The sequence below is a fragment of the Manis pentadactyla genome, chromosome 10, assembly GCF_030020395.1.
Source record: "Manis pentadactyla isolate mManPen7 chromosome 10, mManPen7.hap1, whole genome shotgun sequence".
Classification (NCBI taxonomy): Eukaryota; Metazoa; Chordata; class Mammalia; order Pholidota; family Manidae; genus Manis; species Manis pentadactyla.
In genome coordinates, this window is record NC_080028.1 from 127,115,759 (window position 1) to 127,142,773 (window position 27,015).

The following is a 27,015-nucleotide window of genomic DNA, read 5'->3' on the forward strand; positions in this document are numbered from 1 at the left end:
CCCACAGGTCCCCAACCCCTTTTGACTCAGGCACCTCTGGCGGGCCCGTCCCAGGGCTCTGCCCAGCCGCACCTCACCAGGACCTCTGTACCTGGCTGCCTTCAAGGCCCTTCAACGTGCCACCCGCATTCCTCCCTGCAGCCAGATTTCAGGGGAAAGGAATGTGAGCCAGGAAGAGGGCAGGCCCCCGACCTGGACAAAGGGAGGCCCGGTCTACTCCTGAGGGAGACGCCACAGCCCCTCCCCTTCACGCTGCACCAGTGGCACCATCACGCTCTCTCTCCCCTTCCCTCCTTGCTGCTCCTGACAGACCCTGGGCCGGAGGCGCCCCGCATCAGCTCTCATTTCTCAAGTTTGCATCACTGCATTTGCTGCATTTTTTGAAATCACCTGCAGGTGCTCCGAGGTAACCTGGTTCCTAATTCCAGATGAGTGAATCACATGAATCACTGAGCTCTGCGACAGTACTCAGGACAAGAGACGTCCCAGGGAACAGCGACATCAGGGCCAGGGACCTGTCTCTGGCTCAGTGTTCCACCCCTCTGAGGGAGACAGTTCCCAGAGGCCATGAGGTGCACAGGGACCCCAGGAAGCCACGCCAGGAACCCTGGCCGCCGGGGCGGGAGGAGCTGGGCAGGGGTCTTGCCTTCTCTTTGGCCGCCATGCCAGCAGGATGTGCTTGCTGCCCCCTAACTCACGTTGTGGTCAAGTCTGGGGGGATGTGCCTGTCCTGATGGATGAAAAGAACTATATGTGGCCAGCGGCACGGCAACAGGGAGAAAGGTGACCTATCGCAACAGCACCTGCCAAGTGTTTATTCTAGAGGAATTAACCTAATCGAAGCAGGAAGAATTTGTTAAGAAACTCCCCACTACCCAAATTTGGTTGGGAGTTGGAGTGACCTCTAGGATAGCTCACTGTCTAGCTCAGTAGCCACTAGCCCTCAGAATGTGGCTGGCGTGGCTTAACTCCTACTATTAAATTTAACTTCAATTCAAAAAGCTACACACGGCTGTAGAGGGACTGGGGAACATGTGGGGCTCTAGCCAGAGCACCCACCAGCCCCTGGGCTTTCTTCCCACTGCCCTTTCCTCTTGGGGGTCTGTTCAGCTGCCTGGGCCCTTATTTGGAGGGTCTCCAGCCTCCCTCCCATCCCTGTGTCCAGCCTATGCTGGGACGGTGTTAAGGAACCAATCCATGCAGTTTAGGGATGGCTAGTGAGGCTCTCTGTGCTTAATCAGCGGGCAGACACCTGTTGGCCAAGGCAGAGAAACGTTTCGTCTTCATCCAGTGTAGGCAGCCCCAGGTGCCCCCGGTGACCAGGGACGGCCACAGCGCAGGGGCCGTTTCCTCACCTCGGGGCCAACATGCACCTGTTTGCACCCTGAACCACACAGCACTTGGAACTTTATCTGCCTTATCTGTCCACCCAGAAAATGAGAAGCGCTGTGTAAGAACAGCTGTGCAAAGCCTCTCCCGGGAGCCAGCCGCCTCCAGGTGAAGGCGCTGTGGAGAGGAGCTGGGATGTGGAAGAAGGGGGAGCTGGGGCCCTCGTCACCTTCCAGGCCTCTCGGGAGCACCCCAGACAGGGAAATTCGGCAGAGCAGGTTCAGCCAAAGCGGACAAGGACTGGGAATCGGTGTGAACCACTGAGCCAGGCCCCAGGATGGTTACTGCTGCGGCTGGAGTGCGTTAACTTGGTACTTAGGAACTGCGGTAGATGTGGCTTCCAGTTCTGTTACGTCTTCACTGTGTGACCCTCCTGGGGTTCGGTGCCTGAAACTCAAGAGATCAGGGCATTTTCTTAGCTGTAAAGTGCAGATAACCACGGTACCTCTATTATTACTGAATTCGTTCAAGTGTTTATTCAAGTGTTTTAGGAATTCGTGGTCAGAAAGCAGGCAGGACAATGAATAACATCTGCAAATAAGCCCATTGTGACAAAAAGAGACAGAACAGAATGCCTGGCACATAATAAAGGCTAATACGCACTGATTTTGTGAATGGTGTTGATGACCTCTGTGTTCAGTGCAGTTTCGTTTGTAATGGCAAAAGCTAGAAAAAAATCTCCATGTCAATCAACAGAATGATGGATACATCTCACAGAGATGATGCTGAGCAAAAAAGCAAGTGGCAGTATGAGACCATTTCCATAAATCATAAAAACATGCAAAATAATACAATGTACGGTTTAGGGATATGTACCTATGTAATGAAAGTGTAAAGAAATGCTTGGGATTTGGATAAACAGCAAATGGAGGTGGGAACGGGGGTTGGAGGTAGGTCTTGTGGGGGAAGGGTGCCGGGGGACATAAACTGCAGGTTTTAATGTGCTTTTTAACAACAACAATAAAATAGTTATTATTGGGAATTTGCATTCTTGAAATATTGAAGCCCAGCAAATATTTTCATAAATAATTTTAGATAACTGCAGCCAATTTTTAAGGGGGCATTGTTGGTTGTATATTGTTTCTATTTTAATTTTTTAAAGTTTCTGTTTGCCTTCTAAGATTTTTGCTTGGGATATAACTACAGCGAGGTGCACAGATCTTAAGTGTATGGCTCAAGGAATTTTACAAGTCTGTACACCTTGGTAACCTCCACTCAGATCAAGATACAGGTGGTTTTCAATTCTTTAGAAGGACCCCTCACATCCCAGTCCGTATTCCAGCCCTTGCCCGAAACCATAGATCTGATGATCTATAACCTTAGATTGATTTTCCTGTTCTTGAATTCTGTAAAGGACGTCCACACCAAGTATTCTCTCTGCCGTCTGATGGCTTTCACTCGTAATTATGTCTGTGAGATTCGGCCATGCTGATGGTTCACTTTATCACCAGGGGGCACTCTGTGTATGAATGTACCACAGTAGGTCCACACTTCTGTCACATGGCATTTGCAGTCTCCAGTGTGGAGCCATCATGTGTAAAGCTGCTACGAACTTTCTTGTCCGTGTAATCTGGTGGATGTTTTATTGTACCCGAGACGTGGGAATTCATTTTGTGATTCGCCATTTAAGAAAATGCTCATTATTGTTATTCAATATTATGACTGTATCATTATGACATGGACCCAGTTAGTGTATTGCACGATGCAAACCCTCCACACCTACAAAACAAAACAATATCAGAAACTGCTCCTTCTGGGACCTTGCCACCTGGGAGCAGGTTCACCTCACATGACCCTGTGGTAGGACGTCGGTGTTTCCACCCCATTTCACACATGAAGAAATTGGCTTCAGGGTGTCAGGTGACTTGTCTAAGGTCCTGCAGTAAAAAAGGGGTAGAGATGGACTTGGAACCCAGGTTTGCTGGAACTGCGAATCCCGAGATGGGGCAGATGAGGCCTCTTCCCTTATCCAGCTGGCGCAGGTCAGAAAACACTGAGGAAATCTGTGTGGGCCCTTTCTGGGTACACAACGGTTGTGCCAAGGCTGAGCTGCAGAATGTCTGCGTGCACGGCCACGATTCCAGAACGGGAGGTACAGCCACCAGTGGGGTGGGACCCGCACTCCCTGGAATCCCCCCACCACACACACACCACCACCACCACCAGAACAAATTGCCCCAGTGAACAGGCCGGTGGGAATACAGTGAGAGGGGTTTCCTGGGGCTTGGGAGGGGTGCCAGGCCGAGGGAGGGTGACCAGGAAGGGGCCCCTCTGGTGACCCTGGTCAGAGCAGATCCTTGTAGGGAGGCGACAAGGGCTAGTATTTTAAATGTGTTAATGTTTTCTGAATAAGTCGTACATGCCCCTGGTTAACAAGCCATTCATGCAGTACGGAAGGAGATAATAGTGAAAGTTAAGTCTCCTGCCCTCTTGTACTCCTAATTGTATTGACCTCCTTAGAAGCAACTGTCTATTCCAGTGTCCTGAGTGCCTTTCAGGGCACGTATGCCCCATGTCCTGCCACTCACTGTACACTCTAAAGCTCCTTGTTTTCCTCTCATCGGGTGACTGATCTCTTCCTGTACAAATAAACTCATGATAGGGAACTCAAATCGGACTGGCTATGGGCCTGCCCTTCTCTGACCTCCCTGTCCTCATTTCCCCCAACTCCCCTGGTCATTACCACCCCAGCACAGGCCTCCTTGCTGTCCTTTGAACACATCCAGCACACTCCTGCCCCGGGGCCTTTGCACCTGCAGCGCCTGCTTTTCCCTCTGTCTGGAAAGCTCTGCCCTGGGAGATTCCCATGACTTACTCCTCTCCTCCTCCATGTCTTTACTTAAAATCCCCTTCTCAGCGACGCCTTCTCAGACCTGCTTTTTACAATTGCAAAGCCTCTCAACCCCGAGAATTAAATGCGTTACCTCGTGCCAGAGCACCTGAGATGCTGCATTTATCTGTTTATTGTTGTCATGGCCCAGCCAGGTGCAGGCTCTGGAGGGCAGCCACGTGGTTTTGCTCGCTGCTGAGCCCTCAGCCTCTGTGTGGGCCGGGACATGAATTCCTAGTGTGAACACGTGGATGACTGTAGAGCTGCCTTTTTGAGGACCCCATTCATTACCGGCCATGGTGTGGTGGGCTGAGGAATGGCCCCAAAGACACCCAAATCCCACTCTGCAAGTTGGAAACATGTGACAAAAGGGATTTTGCCCACGTCATTAAGGATTTAGTGGTGGGAGAAGATCCTGAATTTTCCCAGCGGGCCCAGTGCAATCACAAGGGCACTTGTAAGAGCAAGGCAGAGGGCGATCTGACTACAGAAAGTGTGACAACCAAAGCAAGAAGGAGCTGGGGGCACGAGCCAAGGAATGCCCGCCACCTCCAGACAAGGCAAGGGCCCAGATTCCCTCCAGGGCCCCCACAGGCAGCCCGACCCTGCTCACCCCTGAGTTGGCCCCGGATACCAACTTCAGACCCCGGACCTAGGCTGTGGATTCGTTTCAGCAGCCACAGGACACACACACATGGCATGGAGGGCCCACGAGCTCCTTTCCAGGCCACTCCTGGTGGACAGGCGGCCTGCTCCTTGTTCTTTACTGGGTACCACTGCCGGTGGTTCTCAGCCGGGGAGATTGTGCCCCACCCTGACCCCGGGGGACAATGTCTAGAGACCTTTCTGCCATAACTGGAGCGGCAGCGCTGCTGGCGTCTTGTGGATGGAGGTCCAGGGAGGCAGCTAAACACCCCCCAGGACACAGGACAGCCTGCAACGAAGAGTGATGTGGCCCCCAATGCCAACCGTGCAGAGCTGTCGGCGAGATCTGCTCCTAGGAATGCAACTGCGGAGCCAAAGGGCGTGTGCTTTTGAGACGAAGGTATGGCTCTGTTGCCGGGTGGGGCTTAACCTCTGAGAATGAGCTCAGCCTCTGCATAGCAACACGCCAGCTCCGAGATGTTGGTTGCGGATGGTGTGGCTCCCCACGGGCCCCGGGGGCTCCCCGAGCCTGGCATCAGGAGCTCTGTGACCCTAGCGGGTACGGAGCTGCGGGGCGGGTGCTGCAGAGTTCATCCATTCAACAGCCGGGTCCCGAGCGCCTGTCAGGAGCGGGATGTGGTGGATACTCTCTCTGCCCCTACGCAGCTTCCAGTCCTGTGGGGAGAGCGACCAGAAAAAACCACGTGACACATGATGCACACTGGGGGACAACGGACACCTCGGCCTGAGGGAGCCTAGGGGCCTCTGGGGAGGAGCCGGCTGACGTAGAGCCGGAGCCAGGGTCTCACGCAGATTTTAAGTAGGCTTTATGTGCCTACTTCCCTCGGCCAGGGGGTGCCACTGGCCCGGGCAGCGTTTCTGTGGGCGTGTCTGTGAGGGCGGCTCTGGAGGAGATCAGAACTTACTCGGTAGACGGTGAGAATGATTGCCTCGCCAGCCGCGTGGGCATCACCCCGTGCACGGAAGGCTCGGGAAGGACAGGAAGACGGAGGAGGGGTGAGTCTGCTGCCGCTGAGCTCAGGCCTCACCTCCCGCTGCCCTCGGATGCCGGCACCCCTGGTCCTCAGGTGCTCAGACCCAGGCCGGGAGTCACACCATCGGCCCCGAGTCCCAGGCCTTTGGACCCTGATGAAGTCACACCATCGGTTTTCCTGGGCCTCTAGCTTCTGGGCCGTGGGACTTCTCACCCCCATAACCACACGAACGAATTAATATCACGAATCTCTCATCCCCCCTCGGCTCCGCTTCTCCAGGGAACCCTGACGAGTACAGCAGGGATGCTCCCCATGTGCTCACTCCCTACAGGCGCTGGGGGGTCCCCCTGGCTCCCCAGATTATAGGAGTTGCCTGTGGGCTTCCGTGAGGGCTCTGGAGAGTCCCGGACGTGCTCCCACGGTCAGCAGGCATAGCCTCTGCCCTGGGCCCAGGCTCTCTCCTGCTCCTCCCCCCTGCTGGAAAGCCATGCCACCAGGCGGTGGCAGGCACATGCCACGAATTCACTGTGTTTTGTCCACACAGCGATCTTGTATGAGAGCGTGACTATTGCCGCCGTTTCATACACCAGGACGCCAAGGCCCAGGGAGAGTGGCTTACCCAAGGTCACAGAGTCCGTTAGCGGCAGAGTGGGGATTTCACATCAGCTTTGCCAGCCTCCAACACTGGAGCTGTCTTCCCACCACACTGGTCTGCCAGGGCGGGGCAAAGAGGAAGGGTCAGGGCACAGTTTGGGGAAGATGGCTGGAGATTGGGCAACCAAAGATGGGAGTTTTTAAGTGTTGGTGACACTGTGGGCCTGGCTGTGTGCCGGGAGCGAGGGCTGAGATGGACAGCAAAGGCTGAACTGGAACTTGGTTCTGGTTCTGGGACCCAAAGAGCCGGTCGTCTGAGACGTGCCCTCCCAGGTCTTCAGGACTGCAGAGGGCTTTGGGTCTCACACTACCACCTAAGAAGGAACCATGTTTTTATTTGCAGGAAGCTCAAAGAAGTCATTCACAAAAGGCCTTTCATTTTCAAAGCACAGCTTTTCATAAAAAGCGATGTCCACCTTTAATACATGCCCCACACAGTGTGTGCCGGGGCGCAGGCCCGGGCACGTGGGCACTCAGTGCTCCTTGTCGGGCTTGTCGCGGACCTGCAGGCGGGCCCTCGAGTGCCTGGGGGTGGCCGGGGCGCAGGTGGGGGCTGGGGCCAGCGTCACCCAGCCGGGCCCTCGGGGCAGCGTGTGGCTCTGGTTGAGTCTGCAGACGCGGTAGTTCTCGTAGTGGATGTTGTGGGTGACGTCCTTCAGGTCTTGGAGGTGGGAGCTGGAGGACGGGCGGCAGCTCAACCCCAGCTGGCCCTGGCGCCCCCGGGTCCCCGCAGCCCCCTGGCTCCCTGCACCCTCACCGGATGAGCAGGTTTCTCAGGAGGAGGAACTCACAGTGCTCCATGTTCTCCACTGCAAGACAGACAGCAGGTGTCAGCTCTGCTCGGCCTGCCCTGCCCTCGGCGAGCACCAGGTGAGCGCCCGCTGCGCGCTACACGCCACCCGATGCCCCCTTCCGCTCTTGCCCCCTTTCTTGCTGTCTTAGCCTCCACCTCCCCGCCCCATTCTTGGTTCCTGCATTCGTTCATTCATTTGTCCCCAGTGTCCCCAACTTCTACAAATAGTTGTTGAATCCACGAATCCACTGGTCGTTTATTATTATACACTTCATAGTACTATATTGCATTTTGTATATTGTACATACTTCACTACTTTTGATAACTGACAACTCGGGGCTCGGACCCTAGCTGCTCCTGCTCCACCCTCCAGCCTCACCCACAGCGGGGCCCCTTCCCTGTGCCCCCGATTTCCTTCCTCGTGCATCTCCTAACGTCTTGTCAGCTCTACGGGGACAAGGACCTCGTCGGTCCTGCCTCTACTGTATCCCCCCAGGGTAATGCACACAGTATGCCTGGCACATAGTAGGCCCACAGCAGATTCTAGCAAATGCATAGGGCATCTTCTGGGTGCTGGGCATTATGTAAAGCAGTGGCTCTGCCATGTCCAACCACCCTGCGAGGCTGATGTTACCACGTTGCCCACTTTATTGTGAGGAAACTGAGGCCCAGAGAGTCTGGTAACTTGCCCGAGGTCTCCCGGCTGCAAGGAGGGACGTGACCCAGGTCTGTCTGCTCCCCGGCCGTGGGCTTAACTTCTCCACAATGGGATCTAATGATGCCAAGGGCAACAGGCCGGGCCCCGCTTTCCAACCCCTCTCACCTGCGTCCTCGCTGGAGTCCCCGCACTGACCTTCAATGACGCCCCACTTTGTCTTCCGGCCCAGGACACACCTCCCGTTCACCATGTGCTCTTGGTCAGCCCCAACGACAGCAAAGGGGATCCGTTCCTATGGGGAGGGGACGAGACAGGAGGGTTGGCCCCGCAGGGAAGGTGGGGAAAGGAAGAGGTGGCGGGCACTGCTTTTTGGGGACAGAAGTAGCCCAAGATATCTAAAGTCCTAAGACATAAAGTCCAGCCTCAGTTGGGCACAAAGGTCAGAGCCTCCGTTTCCTCATCTGTACAACAGTGCTGACATGGGCTTTGTGAATGTGTGGGGGGTGCTCAGCACAAAGAAGACTGAGTAGAGTGACTCTTGGAAACTGTTGCTGCTCATGGTTGATTAATAATATAATCTTGCCAATGTCAAACTCCTACCTGTGAAGCAGGAAAAATACTCACCTTCAGTGGTTATCATGGGGGTTAAACGAACTTTGTGAGCCAGAGGCTGGCGATCTGTGGTTCATGAGCCAAATCAGGCCTGCAGCCTGTCTTCCAGGGTGAGGTTTACTGGCGCACGGCTCTGCCCATCCATCGACTATTTTCTGTGTTGCTTTTACGTGACTAGTGGAGCTGAGTAATTGAAACTGAGACCACTTGGTCCACAAAGTCCCAAATAGTTGCCATCATCCGGCCCTTCCCAAAACAGTGTGCTGAGCCCTGCTGCACATGCTAGTTGTCGACGTGCTAGTGGCCAGGAGTGGAGATTCAAACGTGTCAACTCCAAAGTGCTGTACGTGGGTTTGTTTTTATTTCTAAGATCTCATTTGTGATGGGGAATAATATTGGTGGTAATAGTAATAACTGTTGCACACTCTGTATGCATCAGCCCATGGCAAACCCCCAGTAAGTGTTACACGTCTGCGTGTTTTATCAAGGTGTTAATTTGAGCACATTTTCCCCCAGCTCTGTGCCAGCTGTGGCCAGGCTACTGTCTTTGCTGCCTCAGAAAGCAAAAGTTGGTGAAGGTCAAGGCTTTCTTCATCTTTCATAGGAAATCCTGTTCATTGCTCCAGTGTAGAGGAGAAAGAGGGGATGTGTAGAGAAATTGGGGACCAGATGGGAAACGGGGCCTCCATGTACAGATGCACAGTTCATGCACTGCACAAAGGCACCTGCCACGAGGCTGTGGGGGGCTGAAGTCTCTGGTAGGCCCCGAGAGCCCCTGGTGGGGAGGGTTGAGGCCTGGTGGCTGTTGTGCGCTTTACAGGATCCAGACGGACTGACGTTGAGCACAGTACAAGGACAGCAAGATGGGAGCTTGGAGCCGGAATTCAGTGGATTCAGAGAAAAGGAAGATGTGAGAGCTCTATCCTCTTTCTTTTCTGTACCACCTTATTGAGAGATGATTCACAGAGCATCAGACTCACCCTTTTAACTGTGCACTTCAGTGGCTTTGAGCGCATTCACAAGATTGTGCCACCGTCATTGTCTATTTCCAGAACGTTTTCATCACTCCGAAATGAAACCCCAGGCCCATGAGCAGTCACTCCACGCTCCCCCCGGTCCCCTGCTCCTGGCGCCACTCATCTACTTTCTGTCTCTTTGGTTTGCCTATTCCAGAAGTTTCATATAATGGAATCATGTAATATGTGGCCTTTTTTAGTCTGGCTTCTTTCTCTTAGCATCATGTTTTCAAGGTCTAGCCACACTGTGGCATCTGTCAGGAGCTCATTCCTTTTAATGGCTGAAAAATATTCCATTGTATGGAAGGACCACATTTGTTATTCATTCCTGAGTTAACGGATTTATGACTTACTTGTATCGTGTCCACTTTTTCCCTTTTACAAACAGTTCTGCTATGAACGTTCGTGCTTAAGTTTTTATGTGGACGTAGGTTTTCATTTCTCTTGGGAGTGGAATTGCTGGGTCGTATGGTAACTTACTGTTTAACCTTTTGAGGAAATGCCCAACCATTCCCAAAGCAGCTGCACCATTTGATTCCCACTGGTGGGGTGTGAAAGTTCCAATTTCTCCACATCCTCACTGATACTTCTTATTGTCTGTCATTTTGACGAAAGGCATCCTAGGGGGTATGAAGTGGTATCTGTGGTTTTGTGGTTATTCTGAGGATTTAATTTGCATTTTCCTTATGACTGAGGATACCAAACACCTTTTCATATGCTTATTAGCAATTCTTCTGGGACATGTCTATTCAAATTCTTTGCTCATTTTTAAATTGGGTCATTTTGTCTTTTATTGTTGATCTGTAAATGTTCTTTATATATTCAGGATACAAGTGCCTAATCAGATATACCATTTGCAAACATTTTCTCCCATTCTGTGTGCTGTTGATAGACCCATTTATTACTCACCTTGAGTTTTTGGGTGGATGGAGAGTCATACCTGCTAGAAATACATGAACTTTCCCTGAGTTGTAGAGAGAGATGAGTCATCAGATGGGAGGGGTGAGTGAAAAGTCACCCACCTTGGTCCTGCCATGCTCCCCAGCCCCCCAGGGCCTCCTACCCGGATCTTGCTGTTGAGGAGCCTGTCATTGACATCGTCATCAAAGCACTTCTGCGGGTACACATCAATGGAGTGAGTCCTGAGGTCATGCTGGATCTGGGGACCACACACAGGTGACCTCAGCCCACCCTGTGCTCTGCCCTCTCCCTGCCCCCACCGCAGGTGCCCAGACCACCTTGTGCCTGAAGATCTCCCGTTCCTCAAGGGTCAGGCTGTCAGCACGGGCGATCACGGGCACCACGTTCACAGTCCGGCAGAGCCGCCGCAGGAACTCGATGTCCAGGGGCCTCAGGCTGCTCGGGGCAGGGGGTGAGGGGATGTCAGTGGTGGTGAGTGTATGACGAGGGGGTGCTGCTCTGCGGCCACACTGGGGACCGCTCCCCTTCCTCCTCTCTGCCCCATGTAGGCGGGCCTCCCCCACTGGCCCCGCCATCTTACCAGTGCCCAGTGGGTGGCACAAAGTACACACAGCAGTGCACCCGGGTGTCGGGGATGTGGCGCTGGCGGGCAATGAGGATCTCTTCCTGCAAGTACCGCTCGTACTGTTCGTTGATGTAGCCCAGGATGGGGTTCCAGCTGGGGTGGGAGGCCGACCCAGCCTCAGAACTGCACCTGCAGCCCCCCATCTGCCCTGTTCTCTGGACGCCCTCCCTTCAGGACTTCACCCCAGTTTGCCCTTAGTGCTGGACTCCCAGTCTCACTGAGCCTGAGATCCTTGGTCACCCAGGCACCCCTCCTCTGGCCCCGCTGCACTGTCAGAGGCCGCTCGCCGTGCTCAAGCGGAGGCCTCAGCCTCCTCACCTGTAAGAAGGTGACAAAAAGAACGCCTACTTGGTGGGGTGAGAGGTGGGCGCTAAGGTGAGGACTCGCAGCAGCCTAGCTCAGACCACCAAGCACTCACACCCAGTGGTTTCAAGGGCCCCGACTCCTCTCCCTGCTTCCCTCCGCTCCCACCTCCCCGTTGGCACTGTTGTCAGATCACATCTCTTTTCTGCTCAGTCTCTGGTGGCTGAAGAAAAGCAGAAGTGCCTACCTTGTCCTTCCAGGCCCTGCACCACACGCCATGGCTGCTTCCCGCCTGCCCTCTCCTCTGTCCCTGGCTCACGCCCCTCCAGCCGCACCGGCCTTCCTCAGACACACCAGCCCACCACCGCAGGGGTGCACGGGCTGCCCTCTGCCTCGAACCCTCTTCCCTGCATGTCCACAAGGCTCATCCTCGCATCTCCCAGGAGTCTGCCCAAATGTCACCTTCTCTTGATCACTCTGCTTCAAATTGCAACCCCCACCCCCACCTACCCCCGGCTCCATGCCCCTTAAGCTCTGAAAATGTACTGTTTGGATGAGAGTTCCATATAACTAGCTGTGGATATATTCCGTTCACTGTCTGTTCCTCACTCCCATGACAATGCAAATTCCACGTCGGCAAGGACGTACATCTCTTGTCCATTGCTGTATCCCTGTGTCCAGACCAGAGCCTGCACGTGGTAGTGCTCCAGGAAGCACTGCGCACAGGACAGGCTCCATGGCAGTGTGAACAGAGCAGGCATACAGGGCCTGTGAGCACTTGGATGAATGCTTTGCGGTCATGGTCTTACAATTCTTAGTAATTTTTAACAGGAGCCCTACATTTTCATTGTGCTGGGTCCCACAAATTATGCAGCCAGTCCTGATTGTGTGTGTGTGTGTGTGTGTGTGTGTGTGTGTTTTCCCAACCACTGCCGCTGTCTTTGGCTCTCTGAGAGCCTAGAACAACTCTGCAAGGGGGTGGTGTCATCAGCCCCAAGTTACAAAGGGGAAACGGAGGCCCAGAGAGCTCCCGTGACCAACTCAGGCTGTGCGGCTGGGAAGCTGTCTGACCCGGCGGCACTGACTCTGAGGTGTGGGCTTGTCGCTCCTGCTGCGCTATGGCCTTCACTGAGCCAGGCAGCGAGCTAAGGCCTTCACACGGGCGACTCCCCCTGCTCGTGGAAGGAGTGTTGTGTACACCCACCATACAGACAAATAAACTGAGTCTCAAAGATGCTGGAGCCAGGTGGCACCAAGGCTGAGATGATTCCCAGAGGCTGGAGGGGCAGGGGCAAGGGGCAGCCAGGGCATGGCCAGCCCCCGCGAAGACCCACCACTTGTCATTGTTGATCTGGTCCCCAAAGCCAGGTGTGTCAGTCACCGTCAGCTTGAGCTCCACGCCCTTCTCTTCGATGACTGTGGGGAGAGCAGAGTCGGGAGGGGTCGGACCCCGGCAGGGCGGGTAGGGGTGAGGGTGGGGGCTTGCTCACCGTGGGTCGCCGACTGCAGCCTCAGCGTCTGGGATGTGGGCACCCCCACGCCTGGCACGGTAGACTTCAACAGCTTGGACTTGAACAACGTGTTCACCATTGTGGACTTGCCCAGGCCGCTCTGACCTGGGGAGAACCGGGAGACGGCAGTGACGGCGCACGTTCGAGGCGGTGTTTCTCAAACTCTTAAATCAGTTATTTTAGAAAGTAAACTGTTTCCTAGGTATAACATAAATACAGAAAAGTACACACACTATCTGAGGTTTATCCACCTCAATGTTTATCCCTTTTTTTGGCAAAACTGAGGCAAAATTCATTTAATAAAAAGTTAACCATTAACCATTTAAAGTGAACAATTCAAAGGCATTTAGTGCATTTACAGTGCTGTGCAGTCTCCACCTCTTATTTTGTTCCAAAATTTTCACTGCTCCTCAAAGAAGCCTTGTACCCATGAGCACTCACCCCGCATTCTCCCTCCGCCAGCCCGTCAGCAACTAATCTTTCTGTCTCTATGGATCCACCTATTCTGAACACTTCATGTAAATGGAATCCTATGATATTTGTCCTGTGTCTTGCTACTTCCTCTCAGCCTCATGTTTGCAAGGCTCATCCATGTAGTGGGTCAGGGCTTTCTTTTTTAAGGCTGAATAATATTCCATCTTATGGATGGACCACACTGTGCTGATCCGCTCACCCGCTGATGGGCAGTTCAATACCTTTTTATAAATTCAACTGCCCGTGTGTGCAGCGCCAGATCAAGAGACCAGACACAGCACACTCATGCCCCGTCACAGTAACCCAGCTGCCCAGGGACGGCCCGGCTCCTGACTTCTGCCACAGGGAGCAGTTCCGTCTGCTGTTGACTCAGGGAACCACACAGCGCGTGCGCTCTCGTGTCTGGCTCCTTTTGGCCGACAAAACGTGGTGAGATTCCCCCGGGCTGTGGCGGCTCTAGATGGCCCTCCCTCCCTGCTACTGGGAAACCCTGTGGACCATGCCCGTCTGTAGGAAACATCTCGCACCACAGTGCGGAACACACCTCGGCGTGTCTGACTGCAGTTGTCCCCGGGGCTGTGCTGCCTGATCCCGGAGCCGCACCTGGCTACTGCCACTGGCCATACAGGGGATCTGAACGGGGATGCGCACTTGCTGGGAAGGGCAAACCAGCTTTTGCAGATGGGGTGTGACAAGAAAGACTGTGGGAGTTCTCGCGAGTAATTTTTCCTATGGATTACATGTCATGTTGAGATGCTGGTATTTTGGAATATATTGGGGTGAATAAAATAGGTGATTAATTTCCATTTCCCTTTCTTTTTTCAAGGTGGCTCCTGGGAAATTGAGAAGTTACCTATGTGGCTCCTGTTGTTTCCCTTGGACAGTGCTGCCTTAGAATAACACCCAGGTCGGCGCTGCACACCCTGATATTTTATGCTGTTTATCTGGCTTATTTTGTTAAAAATGTAGTTTTGACCTACAAAATCAATTTTGTGTGTGTAAAAATGCAATTCCAGATAAGCTAGCCCATGGAAAAACTGCCTAAATGCCAGGCACTGTGCTGAGCCCCGTGAGGAACTAAGGCAGAAAGAGTCGGGGACGGTGCCCAAGGTTGCACACTTGTGGGTGGTAAGGGCGGGGACCAGGATGTGAGTCTGGGTGCTTGGGACTTCCTGCCATGGCCCTGCACCCCCTGCCTCACCCGTACTGCTCTGTTTGGATTCGGCTGGGGCTTTGTGGGTAATTTTTATCTTCTAGCAACTCAGTGTTGCCAAATTTTCAACTGTGACACCCCTGTGAGATGCCACCATGAGGCCCGCTTCCCAGATGGGGAGACTGCGGCTGAGAGGCAAGGGGTTCTACCCACTGGCCCCAGCCCCCCACTCACCCACCACCATGATGTGGAACTCGAAGCCCATCTTCATGGCTTTGATCTTCAGTTGGTCAAGCACGGCATCGACGCCCACGTAACCAAGCGCCTCACAGCATGGGGACCTGGGGCTGCAAGGCCGCAACGAGCAGCGGGGAGGGGACTGCCTCTGGGGGTCCATGTGGCCAAGGGCACGATGCCTGTCATCAGGGGTGGGTGGGGAGAAGGGGTCGCTGGGGCTCCAGAGGGGGGCCACCTGCACTCTCACTACTGGACCCTGACTCCCAAGCTCTGCTTTCAGGCGCTTGCTCACTGCATGCCCCCCGTGTAGCCATCCCCCACATCACCATGGCCCATGGGGTTCCCCGAGGTTCCCCAGGGGTGCTGCCTCTCAGGCAGAACAAATCCCTTCCTGAGATGCACCAGCCCCAGGAACCTGCCACCCCCCATTCCCAGAGCTTCCTCTCTGGACCCCACCCATGGCTCAGGCAGGCCTCTCGCTCCCACACCCCCCAGCAGACTGTGGCCAGCCTGGCAAAGCCCAGGGGCTGGACCTGTGGGGCAGAGAGTGAGAGAGAGAGAAAAGCAGCCTTGGGTGGCATCTGCTGGCCCGGGGTCCCTGTGGAGCTCTGGGGGCTGCCCTGTCCTGGCAGACCCTGGAGTGTGTGGTGAGGGGGAGGGGACAGGATGACAGTTAACTGAAGAATCTGAGCTCCAGCCCCTCCCCATGACCCCACCTGGGGGCTCCTCAGCAGTGGGGAGCTGAGGGCAGGTCGGTAAGCTGCTCCTTCAGGGCCTGTTGGGACCCTACCCTGAAATCCTCACAAGGACCCTGGCTTAGGACTACGGACAGGATCCAGGACCCCAGGGCAGCTCCCGTGTCCAAAGTCATCTAGTTGGTAAGTGACAGAGCTGGGCTTCCGCCAGTCCCTCTGACTTCCAAGTTCATGACCCTTAACTACTCTGCCGGGGGAAACAACCCCGTGACTATGGCCGGAAGGCAGAACATCCGTGGCTGTCCTTTGGTCTGTCCCCTGCTGGCTCCATGGTGTTTTAAATTGCCAGCACTGAAAAACCAAGAGACTGATGCAGCAAACATTTACCCTGTACTTAGTATTTGCGCCATTACTCCCGGAGTCCTAGGACGCTAACTTGTTAAGGAATGGCCACAGCCCTAGGAAGTAAGCCCTCCTACTACCACCGAGGTTACAGATAAGAGAGCATCAAGGGTCCTTCAAGGTCACTTAGCGAGGAAGTGGCAGGGCCGGGACCTGAGTCCACATGCTCACCCTCTACCACCTCTTTTCTTGTCCACACAAACATCTAGATTTCCCATGTAGCTTAGAGACTGTAAGCCTTGGCGGCTGTGGGCCCAGCCCACAGCTGACTTGAGCTGCCCTCTTTGGCTGGGCCACGTGCACTCCAGTTTGCCTTAGTCCTCACCCCTCTCTAATGTCTCCCTGTAAGATTTTTTTTACACCAAGTCCATCTCAGTTAGTTCTTGCTCACCTGTCTCCTGGCACCTGAGTTTGCAAGCCCTAAGCAATCCTCCATCTCAGATGTTGGCAAATGTTTTCTGTAAAGAACCAGATAGTATAGATTTTGATCTTGGCAGATCATAAGATCTCTGTTGCAACTACTCTTCAGCTCCACTGGTGTTGGCATGAAAGCAGCCACTGACAAAGGGACAGGTGTGGCTACAGGCCAATAAAAAAAACTATTTACAAAAGCAGGCAGCAGTCTGTTGACCCTGCTTTGCCCACTGGGACTCACCTGACACTCAACTGCCCTGAGCCCCAAGCAGTCTTCTTCCTCTGTCTGCCATGCCCTTCTACTCTCCCACCTTCTACTAATCTGACAACAGAGGCTTAGACTTCACTTCCAGGGCTTGGAGGCCAGGGGTGGGGCTGGCAGGGCCCAGGGTGGGAGGCCCAGGGCAGAGCCCGCCCCGGAACACGGTTCAGTTGCCAACAGAGAAATCTCTTAAGCTACAACTCCCCAGCTCTCGGGAGATTGGGCAAGGCTGGCCTCACAGAGCCAATGAGAATGTCATGTGCCGATGGCCAAGCAGTGCTGGTGACTCGCAGACTGACCTTGAACGGGAGGAGACTCTGCCTCTGAGAATGTCCATCAAGGAAGTAAACCTCTCTGCAGAGAAACCAGCGTCTCCAGAGAAAGTGTCACATGTGAGTGACATAGGATTCTGAAAAAGGGGGGGAAGAAAGCCTCAGTGGGTACCCACAGGGACTGTGAGCTGGAGGATCAGGTTTGCAAAGAGCAGCAGTCATTTGCGAGGCCCTCTTGGCTATATTTCCTGGGAAAATCCCTCTTTCAAGGGTAAAGTGATCTGAGCAGTCGAGGATGGCAGGGGAGCCCAGACGCACACAAAGGCCAAGACTGGAGGGTTCTACAAGCCCGGTGGGAGCACTGTACGGTCGTTCAGGGCCGTTTCTCGGTGCACTTCCTTGTGGCAGCGTTTACGGGGATCACTCCACGCAGTCCTCACAGCAACCCCAGCAGGTGGACGCTACTCATTCACGCGTGTCACAGAAGAGGACACTGAGGCAGAGACGCTGGTGTGTGTGAGGGGCTGGGGCCAGGAGCCGAGTCCGGGGGTCTGACCCGCCTGACACGCGTCTTGCCGTGGCTCCCCACCATTGCTCTGCTTGGGTCTGGGCTCTACGGATGGTTTTTGTCCTTAAACAATGCAGTTTCCCAGATTTTCTTTAATGAGTAGGTCTTACTTCCCTACTGGCAATGACAAACACGAAACAAGGTGCCTGGGCCCGGACAGGAAGGCTGAGGGTCAGTGGCTTGGCCAGGCCAAGTCAGGGCGAGGCTAGTTGTCAGTCCCATTCCCTATATTTTTTTCCAATTGAGATAAAATTCACCTAACATAAAATTAGCCATTTTATTTCTGTGATGACTGCCCTTGTACTGCTCACCATGTAAGAACTTATTCACTATGTAAGAATTTGTTCTCCATGTAAGAACTTGTTCGTTATGCTTCAGAAGATTGGAGACTGACGAGAATTAGGCTTGGGGTGGATTAATGATTGTGCATTGAGCATTGACCCCCCTATACAGAATTTTATTGTTGTTAACAACCATTTGATCAATAAATAGGAGAGATGCCCTCTCAAAAAAAAAAAAATTAGCCATTTTAAGTGAACCATTCAGTGGCATTTAGGGCATTCACAGCATCACCAGAGCCCCACCTCGATCTAGTCCCAAGACATCCTTCCTCCCAAAGGAAACCCCCCTGGCCACCCCCACTGCACCCCCAGCCCTGGCAGCCACTCCTGTCTGTCTCAGGATCGGGCTCTTCTGGACATCTCATATCAGTGGAATCCTACCATGTGTGACCTTTGGTCTGGCCTCGCTCACCGAGCGTCATGTCTTTGAAGTTCATCCGCTGAGCAGTGCGTGTCAGGACCTCATTCCATCTCATGGCTGAATAACAGTCGTTATATGGATGAACCACGTTGGATCTCCCTGTTCACCAGCTGACGGACACTTGGATTCCTTCCATCCTTCGGCTCTTGGGACTGATGCTGCTGCGAGCTTCACCTGTTTTCATTTGGGAGTGGAAATGCTGGGTCACTTGATGACATCATGCGTGACTTTTTGAGGGACTGCCGGACTGTCTTCCGCGGTGGCGGCGCCCCCTAGAGCCTTTTGCGGCAGAGCACTCCGGTTATGCAGAACTACCCTGTCTTTGCAACAGGAACCTGAGAACTCAGAATGGGATGGAGGGGATGTTGGGTGGAAGGTGGGGATCCCGGCACAGAGGCTCCGTAACATGGTGTTCGGGGCTCTGGGCTCTGAATGCCCGGCTCGGTCCTGGGTGATGCTTGGCCCCCGCAATGTGTCTGTCCTAATCCCTGGAAACTGAAGATGTCACCTTACATGGCAAAGGGGGCTATGCAGATGTGATTAAGGATTTTGGGTGGGGGGAGTATCCTGTGGGCCAGTGTGATCGCAGGGGGGGCCTTGCAAGAGGGAGGCAGGAGGGTCAGAGTCAGAAATGTAAGGGTGGAAGCCGGACTGAAGGGAGAGGGTGGAGCATGAGCAATGGAGCCCTGGCAGCCTCTAGAAGCCGGGAAAGGTGAGGCGTGGATTCCTCCCCAGGGCCTCTGGAGCATTCCTGCAGAGCCATGGGAGACTCTGGCGTCCAGGACAGGAAGGTCATCGATCTGTATTGTTTGAGCCACTAAGTTTGTGGTGCTATGCGAGCAACAACAGAAAACGAACATGTTACACATCTCTCGAGCTGGCCGAGCCCCCCAAGGCCTCCGGCCTCAAGTCTGCACGGTGGGGATGGCAGTGTTCGCCATGTCAGGACGGGGATGCGCGTACAGTGCTCGGGGCAGGGCCTACCACCCGCCGGTAGGCTTCTCCCGACCATGAGCTGCAAGAACAGGACGTGGTGTCCACCTGGCTCACCACCGGCCTCAGGCGCTGGGTGGTCTCTGGCCCCTCGCGAGGCTGGACACACCTGTGCTCTGAAAGAAGCTGGGTCAGGGGCCCCAGGCCCCAAGTTCTGGAGAAAGCTCACAGAGGTGGTAACCATTGTCTTGTGTTGTGAAGATTAGAATAGAGAAAATAAGGACCTAAGGACTCCTGGCGTCGGGCGGCCACGTCTAGCTGCCCAGGAAGGGCGGTGGAGGGGAAGCAACTCTTCCCTCTCTCCCTCTTCCCCTTTCCTTCACCCATGAGGTCAGCAGCGGCCGAACGTCCACCGTGTTCCAGGCTGCATATCTGGTCCCCGCAATGACGAGGCCGACAGGCCCGCAGCCGGCACACCTGGCAGGTGCAGCCCCGCCCGCCCGCCCGCAGCGCCGCCGCCCACGGAGGGTGGGGCCGGTTGCCGGGGCCCCGCCGGCGCGGACCCGGAAGAGGAAAGCAGTCCGTTCCCGCAGGAACCAGGGCCTGCCTGGCTCGGGGCGCTCAGAGGCAAGTGGGGTCCGCGGCCGGCTGCGGGGGCCGTGGGAGGGGCGGGGCTGGACTGCGGGCGGCTCCAGGGCCTGGGTCCCGAGCCCCGTCCAGATCCTGGGTCCTGGCTCCCCAGGGCCCTCCAGCTGGGATGGCCGCGTCGGCGGAGACCCTACAGGAGGAGCTGCAGACAGTGGCCCAGGAAGTGCTGGGGAAACTGAGGAGCCGCCGGCTGTTCCAGTCCGAGTGGGACACCGCCGCCTTCGTCGTCTTCCTCCTCTTCGCTGGTGAGCGTGGCCTCGGCCCCTGGCTCCCCTCAGCCTCCAGGCCTTGGGCCGGGGCCTCACCTCACGCTCGCCCCCCCAGGCACCGTCCTGCTCCTGCTCCTGCTCGCCTGCACCCACTGCTGCTGCTGCAGACCCCGCCGTGGCACCCTCCTGTCCCAGAAGGTGCGCTCAGCGCAGGTGAGCTGCTCGTCTCCCAGGTGGGGCGGAGGGGAGGGTGCGGGCCCTCTCGTGGAGAGGCGCAGGCAGGCAACCGAGGAGGGACGCCACAGGGACCCTCTGTGCCTCTCTTGCAGGAACGCACGGGTGTAGACAACTTGGCTTTGGAGCCTTGAAGCGGGAGCCCCCAGCCCCTCTGTCCATGTGACCGGCGGCCAGCATAAACAATGCCTTGTTTGCTTGGAGGCGAGATGGCGAGCTGTTCAGAGCCTCTGTCACGGGGTGGGCAGCGTGGGCACTCCCTGCTTTGGCTAGATGCCCGCCTGGCCCCTCAAGGCCTTCAGCTCATGACCGTCACCAGGAGGCCTTACGTAACTTGCTAGGGGTCAACCAGCAGCTGCCATGGGGAAGCTGGGCCCAAACGGGGGGCTTGACCCCCCAGGAGAGCCCCTGTCACCATCCCTCGGCAGCCTGGGCACACTCTAAAGGTGGCAAGGGCAGGCCAGGTGCTCAGTGCCTGGGTACTCCACCCAGTTCCTGGGCAGCAAGGCCCCCCCAGCTTGGTCCTCACTCAGATGGACAGACGGACAGGGGCTCCACGTAAAGTTGGATGATCTTTATTTCTTGGTGGCCTTGCCAGGTGTGACGGGAAAGTCAAGGGCACCATAGCTCACAGCGGGTGGCTTGTCTTCCCCTTTCCTCCACCTGCCTCCCAGCTCAGGGCCACCACCCACCCCTCACCCTCTAGCTGGAAGGGTAGTGCGGCCACCCTCACCATCCTGGAGGCAGGTTGGCAGGAAGCCACGTGGGAAAGGGGCGCCCTGGGCTGACCCCTCCCTGAGTCCAAGGGTTCTCGCGGTGCCATGCCAGGAGGGCAGGGCTCGGACATGAGCCACCTCTCAGCCCTGACTTCCTGACACTCCCGTCCAAACAAAAAGCCAGGCAGCACCCCCTCCTCCCAGGGTTCCAGTGTTCACTCTCATCTGTGGAAATGTGACAGGTAGGATGGGGCAAAGAGGGAAATAAACAGCCCACGTTTCCCAGCTCTGGCCAGCACTCCAAGGGGTGTGGGGGGGGCACAGGGAACCCCTGGGCTGGGGCCACTTCCTGGGAGACAGGCTCTTGGGTGCTCGCTCAGAAAGGTCTGTAGCTCCAGTAGCTGGAGAACACAGAGATCTGGGAGGGAGGGAGGTGGGGAGACATGGTGAATGGTGGTTAGGAGGTCTGGCCCTTGTTGCACCCTGTGGCCCAAGTTCAGGGTCATCCAAGGGCAGTGTGTGAGGGAGAGGGTACTGTTGCCCAGGGACACCGTGACCCATCTGCCTGGTGTGTGTGGAGGGCCCTTGGAATCCACCCGGAATGCAGGAGGCCCGCTGGCCCCATCTGCCTGAGAGTGCGGCCCAAGCCTGCAGCCCCGCTGTGCCTCACCTTATCCTTGAGCTGTTGGCAGAGCTGCAGGGAGACAGTGAAGAAGACGAGGGCGTCATTGAGCCACGGGATCACACACTCCACCTTGTGCACGTGGCTCACCTCCAGGCGCTGGGAACCCCATTCACTGAGGGGAGAGGGGAGAGATCCTGATGGGGGCCCCCCAGCCTCTGAGGAACAGAGGGTTGGGGTGGGGAGGGTGCTCCAGGGCACCCCTTCTGGATGGTGTACTTACAACATGGCCCCAGGGCTGTGGAGCACTGCGCCACCTGCAGGGCGGAAGTTCTAGACAGAAGAGCAGCAGAGGGTCAGGCTCTGGCTGAGTGGGGGGCGGGGGAAGGGGTGCGGGGAGGCGGGGACGCGGGACCCCCGCTCACCTTGGTGGAGCTGGGCTGCAGGGCGTGCAGCTGGTACACAGTGAGGCAGAGCTTGTTGAGGTTGATGTAGACGTTGACCAGCAGATCAGAGGGCAGGGCGGGGGCGAACATCCGCTGTAGGGAAGGACAGGCAGGCAGGTGGGGTGGGGAGGGTTAGGCACAGATGCCCCAGAGCTGCCTGGAGGGGCCCAGTCCTCACCCCATGGACTGGGGCTTCTAGACACTCCCCACGTGGCTTCCTGGACTAGCTTGGCAACCTACGACCCAGACTAGGGCCGATGTATTTGGGGGATACAGGATGGAAGTCAAGGACCCTACCCCAGAAGGACGCACAGACAACTCGAATGGCAACAGTCTGGGGCTTGAGGAGCCCTCGGTTCTGCGTGTCCCTCCCAGAGACAAGCTGGACTCCTGTGTGGGGACCCGTCCCCTGGAGCGGGGCTGGCTCCAGGCACTGACCGTGAGGCCGCTCGCAGCGATCTCAGGCAGAGTGAGGGCGGCGGGGGTGGTGAGCCGGTTCCGGGCTCTGGTCAGCTGCAGCATCACGGCATCCATCAGCTGTGGGGAGGGGGCTGGTCACAACTGCAAGGGCCTGGCCCCCCTGGCCCCTGGATCGGGGAGCGACAAAGTTGTGGGAGCTCCCAGGTCCCACTCTGGAGGTCACAATCTCGGCCTGACCCCCACAGCAGGGGGCTTGTTAAAGATGCAGGTAACTGGGCCCCAGCTTGCAGCAGGGGCCGGACACCCACACTGCTGACCACCCATCCAGAAGTTTCTATAGCGCAGAATCCTGGGTGCTGGGCCAATGGGGAACGTAAGACCTGGAAGTTAGTCCCAAGAGCATGAGGGCTTTATGGAGGTGAGTTGCAGGCAATGAGGAGCTTATAGGAAGGGGCCCTAATTCAGCCTGAGTTCAAGGGGCCAGGGAGGGCTTTCTGGAGGAGGCAATGGGATGGCTGAGTTGAGGCCTTAAGGCAGGCACCAGCCCCATTTTCACAGGTGAGAAAACTGAGGCTCTGAGGGGTAGGGTCACGTTAACAGTGGAACCATCTGGAACTCATCCCTTTGCACAGGGCAAAGCCCTGGCTTGGACTCCTCAGAGCCCCAGCGTCCTCTGCTTCCAGCTGTTGCCATCCAGCTGTTGCTGTGGGCACCAGGGTGACCTGGCTCCCGGGAAAAGTAGAATTGCTAGATGGAAGCACAAGGGACTCTGCCTCCTCTCTCCCCACGGTGGTCACAGTTTTGGAGGGACCTTAGTCCATCTAGTTCCAAGTTTTCATACGAGGAACCAGAGGTCCAGAGGCAGGGGGGCTGCCTGAGGACACACAGAAAGTCAGGGGCAGAGCAAAACCAGGAGTCCAGCACATCTGGGCTCAGCTCTTCATGTCATGTGATGTCACTTGGTTAATTACAAGGGGTTCTTTTTGGTGCCGGTACTATCAGCAGCTACTGTGTACTGAGCATTTACTGGAGCCCGTTTTACCTGAATTATCATGGTTGGGAGTGCCACAGCTTGTCTTCCTCTTGCGAGTGAGGATAATGAGGCACAGAGTGGCTGAATAAGTGACTTGAGATTGCACAGCTCGAACTGGAGGCCTGGGATCAGAACCCAGGTCTGATTCGGAGTTTGGGCTGTGAGCCATTCAACTATGGCTGGATGGACATGTGTATACTGAGAGAAAAGGTTCAACAGCCAGCTGAGAACCTGAGAATGTGAGGCAAGAGCTCTCCAGGGGCCTGTGAGGGGTTAGGGCTGGGGGTGGGGAACCTGGTTCCCCTGTCCCTGTGGGCAGCTCACCTTGAGGACCTCTGCTCCAGTCCTAAACTGGTAGCCCTCATCCCGACTGGTGAGGAGGTAAATAGCTTGGCTCACGTGGTTCCTGGCATCCTGGATCTAAAAATGGCATCCACAGAGCAGTCAGTGGCTTGGGCAGGAGAGGCGCTGAATTCAGGGCAGCTGTGGTCTCCGGGGCTCCAGCCCATGGGCCCCACTCCCAGGGGCCATCCTTAAGGGGCAGGGTGGCTGCTGCCTACCTAATCCCTCCCCCTGAACTGTTGGCTCAGTGACCTCCAAGGGCCGGGCCCTGTGGCACAGACTGAGGCCAGCGGGGTCCGGGCCTCCTGTAGCTCCCCTTCTAGAGGAGGTTAGATGGTGGTGAATAAAGGTACAAGATGACAACAGACTGGGTGACTTACCTAAGGGAACAAAAAGTGTGGCAAAGGAGGGGAGGGGGCGGCCCCAGGGAGACAACTCTTGAGCACCACTGCGTGCTGCGAAAAGCCAGGGAGAGGACTCCAGGCAGAGAGAGGAGCCCGGGCAGAGGCCTCGAGGTAGAGACCAGCTGGTGGCCGGTGATGAGAGGGGGCCCAGGCAGGGGCCGGGTCACACCAGAGCTGGTAGGAAGCGTGGGCTTCATCCCCAGGAGTTGGGGGCAGCCCCTGGGGGCTCTGGGCAGGGGGTGCCCGGTTGGGGAGGACCCTGTGGTTCCCACAGACAGGCCAGGTTCTCCACTCCCCACCAAGCGATGCTCTGGAGCCCGAGGCACTGCATGCTCCAGCTTTGCTGCTGGGAAACACCACCCTCCCGGGCTTGCTGCAGACACAAATCGCCAGCGCCGGGAGGCCTCAGCACTGACGGCCTGCCCCTGCCTGCCCCCGCGTGCCCGTGTGGCCTGAACCCTGGTCGGGGAAGGGCCCAGTTACCTGCTGCAGCTTCCACTGCTTGTCCTCCCGGAAAGCAAAGTGCAGCAGCTGGCTGTTCCGGGGCACCTTCAGGTTCACGTCCTGATGGGCAAGAGTGGGATAAGCCGGGCAGAGGGATGCCCTTCTGCTTGTGGCCCCTCTGGGCCCTTCCGCAGGGGACAGAAATGGGTGTGGGTGGTGGCTCAGGCCCCAGCCACTCCACGGGGCAGGAGGTCTCCCAACACCCTGACCACTTGGAGGGAGAACAGGAAACAGGAACTCAGGCCCAAGAGGAACCACAAAGAGAGGAAAGGGAAAAGAGGCCGAGAAAGGGGAAGGTGGCCTGGGCTGGGAGGAAGCGTGTGACTGTGGGCAAATGGGGAATATCTGTACAGGCCGACAGATTCGGCGTCTGGCATGGGCTCAGGTGCAGACGGAGCTCAGATGTCAGCTGATCCCACTCAGATCTGGGGCCAGCCTTATTCTGCAAATGCCCACGCTTCACTGGGCCCAGACTCTGGGCTGGGCCGTGTGCGTGTGCGCAGCATCCCACTTCCTGCACTTCTCACAGAAGCTGCACACCAATCCCATGAGGAGGACCAGAGAGGTCAAGACTCCTGCCCAGGGTCACACATCCAGCTGGCAGCAGAGCTGACAAAAGCAGGAAGTTCCCGTGCTCTTCCCCACTCACCGCCTGGCTCAGCGCGTCTCCTTGCAGAGTCAGCACGCCCTTCACCTGGTCTGTGCTGCAACACGCGGGGGTCAGAGCGGTGCCTGCAGCTGCCCTCTCCCACCTCCCGACTCCCCCAGCGGGCTGCCCCTGGCCGCCACAGGGATGGTCCGGCCTGGCCCACTGCACACCCTCTTGGTGTGGGAGCTGAAAGCAGCCTGAGGGCAGGGCCATCCTCCTCACAAGGAACCTCCCCCCAGCCCTGTCCCCCAGCTCGGGCTCACCCACAGCTGCTCAGGATGAAGTTCTCCTGCTTGGCGGGCCCCTCGGAGCCGGAGCCCGGCAAAGTGAAGCGCAGAGAGGCCTCCTGGGGGCAGAGGGGAATGGGGTAAAGGGCACCCGATCCACCCGGTGCGCCTTCCAGCGGCGCACTCCCGGGTGGGCTGGCCTCACCCAAGCCTCCAGGGCACGTGCCACAGCTAAGGGCCCTCCCCCACAGCCTGAGTTTCCGGTCCCACCTGAGCCACACCTGCTCCTTCCACATTTCCTGGGAGCCTACCTTGAACCCAACACAGGGATATGGAAAAGGGGGAGAGATGCTCTCCCAGTTTGGTTTAGGTGCTGGGTGTGGGGAACAGGGTCAGGAAACTTCAGTAGTCATGGCAACCCACAACTCTGGCCATACCAGGCACTGCTGGACATTTTCGTGAGTTAACTGGCTTATCTGTCTTCACGTCAGCCCCTGTCAGGCCGGTACTGCTATTCTCCTTTTTGCAGAAGGGGGGCCCAGAGAGGTTGGGTGCTTGGCTAAGGTCACAGTCCCGGGGTCCCTCAGATCTGAGATTAAATGGCACGGCTTCAAAGGAAGCCTTCCCTGACCCCCACGCCGGCCCGGCGCCCACACAGCGGCTGGGGAACCACTGGGCAGCCGTCTGCCGGTGCCCCCGACTAGACTCCAGGTGCCCTGCGGGCAGGGCCTGGTCTGACCACGCGCCGCGCCCGGGACAGGCGTTCGGCACGCAGGCACGGGTGGGGGCCGGGACCGAGGTACCTTGAGGATGTCCTGCAGCTGCCTCAGCACGGCGTGCACCTCGTCGTGCAGCAGCCAGCGGAACTCCTCCTCCTGCGGGGACAGGCCCGCTGTCATCCGCCCAGGCCCGCCGTCCTCGCCCTCCCGACCGCCCCCGCGCCTCACCAGCACCGCCCGCTCCGCCGCCGTCGCTGCCATCGCCGTCGCCATCGCAGCCGCTCGCCGCCCAGCGACGGTCACGGGGGCCCGTCCTCCGGCCGGTGGTGCGCCAGCAGCTCGTCCCCGCGCCAGCGGCTCAAGGGGCCACCCCCGCCGCCGATTGGCTGCGCGAGCGCCCGCCCCGCCCTCCGGCCCAGCCGCCACTCCGCGTGCGCCCCCGGAACGAGGCTGGCGGCCGCGCCAACCCGTTGGCACCGCCTCGCCCGGGACGCCGCGTCCCCGGCGGCTCTCCGGCCGGGCGGCCCGCCCCCTCCCGGCTCTGGTAGGGCGCGCTGCTCCGCTCGCACTCGCTGACTGGCCGGCGCGGTGGCTCGCTCTCGCCGCGCCCGGCGATTGGCGGACGGGACAGCCCGTTCCCGGGCCGCGAAGGCCGTCGGTCGGCGAGGGGCAGCGCGCGGCCCAGACCGCCGGGCTCTTCTGCCTTCGCCGCCTCGTG

At 57.0% G+C, this 27,015-nt stretch overlaps 3 protein-coding genes across 7 annotated transcripts; 1 reads left to right on the top strand and 2 right to left on the bottom strand.

The window, feature by feature from the left end:
* Positions 1–6,886: 6,886 nt before the first annotated feature.
* Positions 6,887–16,664, bottom strand: SEPTIN12 (septin 12). 3 transcript variants are annotated; one of them, XM_036920505.2, is made up of 9 exons: positions 16,569–16,664; positions 12,932–13,057; positions 12,776–12,857; positions 11,094–11,231; positions 10,831–10,948; positions 10,656–10,751; positions 8,160–8,256; positions 7,271–7,322; positions 6,887–7,188 (listed from the first exon to the last, which is right to left on the bottom strand). In XM_036920505.2, exons 2-9 carry the CDS (start codon positions 13,029–13,031, stop codon positions 6,987–6,989), a joined length of 885 nt encoding a protein of 294 aa, XP_036776400.2. In that variant the 5' UTR covers positions 13,032–13,057; positions 16,569–16,664; the 3' UTR covers positions 6,887–6,986. The 3 variants fall into 3 exon arrangements, with proteins under 3 accessions (XP_036776400.2, XP_036776399.2, XP_057343709.1); XM_036920504.2 differs by lacking the exon at positions 16,569–16,664 and adding an exon at positions 14,814–14,984 and having other exon boundaries at positions 10,656–10,706; XM_057487726.1 differs by lacking the exon at positions 16,569–16,664 and adding an exon at positions 14,814–14,984.
* A 2,874-nt stretch (positions 16,665–19,538) lies between these two features.
* Positions 19,539–21,222, top strand: SMIM22 (small integral membrane protein 22). 2 transcript variants are annotated; one of them, XM_036920508.2, is made up of 4 exons: positions 19,539–19,751; positions 19,867–20,017; positions 20,097–20,194; positions 20,311–21,222. In XM_036920508.2, exons 1-4 carry the CDS (start codon positions 19,569–19,571, stop codon positions 20,347–20,349), a joined length of 471 nt encoding a protein of 156 aa, XP_036776403.2. In that variant the 5' UTR covers positions 19,539–19,568; the 3' UTR covers positions 20,350–21,222. The 2 variants fall into 2 exon arrangements, with proteins under 2 accessions (XP_036776403.2, XP_036776404.2); XM_036920509.2 differs by having other exon boundaries at positions 19,546–19,751; positions 20,097–20,179.
* On the bottom strand, positions 20,775–26,658 carry ROGDI (rogdi atypical leucine zipper). 2 transcript variants are annotated; one of them, XM_036920507.2, is made up of 11 exons: positions 26,526–26,658; positions 26,382–26,453; positions 25,619–25,697; positions 25,352–25,401; positions 24,682–24,762; positions 23,777–23,872; positions 22,438–22,536; positions 21,979–22,092; positions 21,837–21,886; positions 21,602–21,728; positions 20,775–21,349 (listed from the first exon to the last, which is right to left on the bottom strand). In XM_036920507.2, the coding sequence occupies exons 1-11, from the start codon at positions 26,568–26,570 to the stop codon at positions 21,308–21,310; spliced, it is 855 nt and encodes a 284-aa protein (XP_036776402.1). In that variant the 5' UTR covers positions 26,571–26,658; the 3' UTR covers positions 20,775–21,307. The 2 variants fall into 2 exon arrangements, with proteins under 2 accessions (XP_036776402.1, XP_036776401.1); XM_036920506.2 differs by having other exon boundaries at positions 25,352–25,406; positions 25,615–25,697.
* Positions 26,659–27,015: the final 357 nt, after the last annotated feature.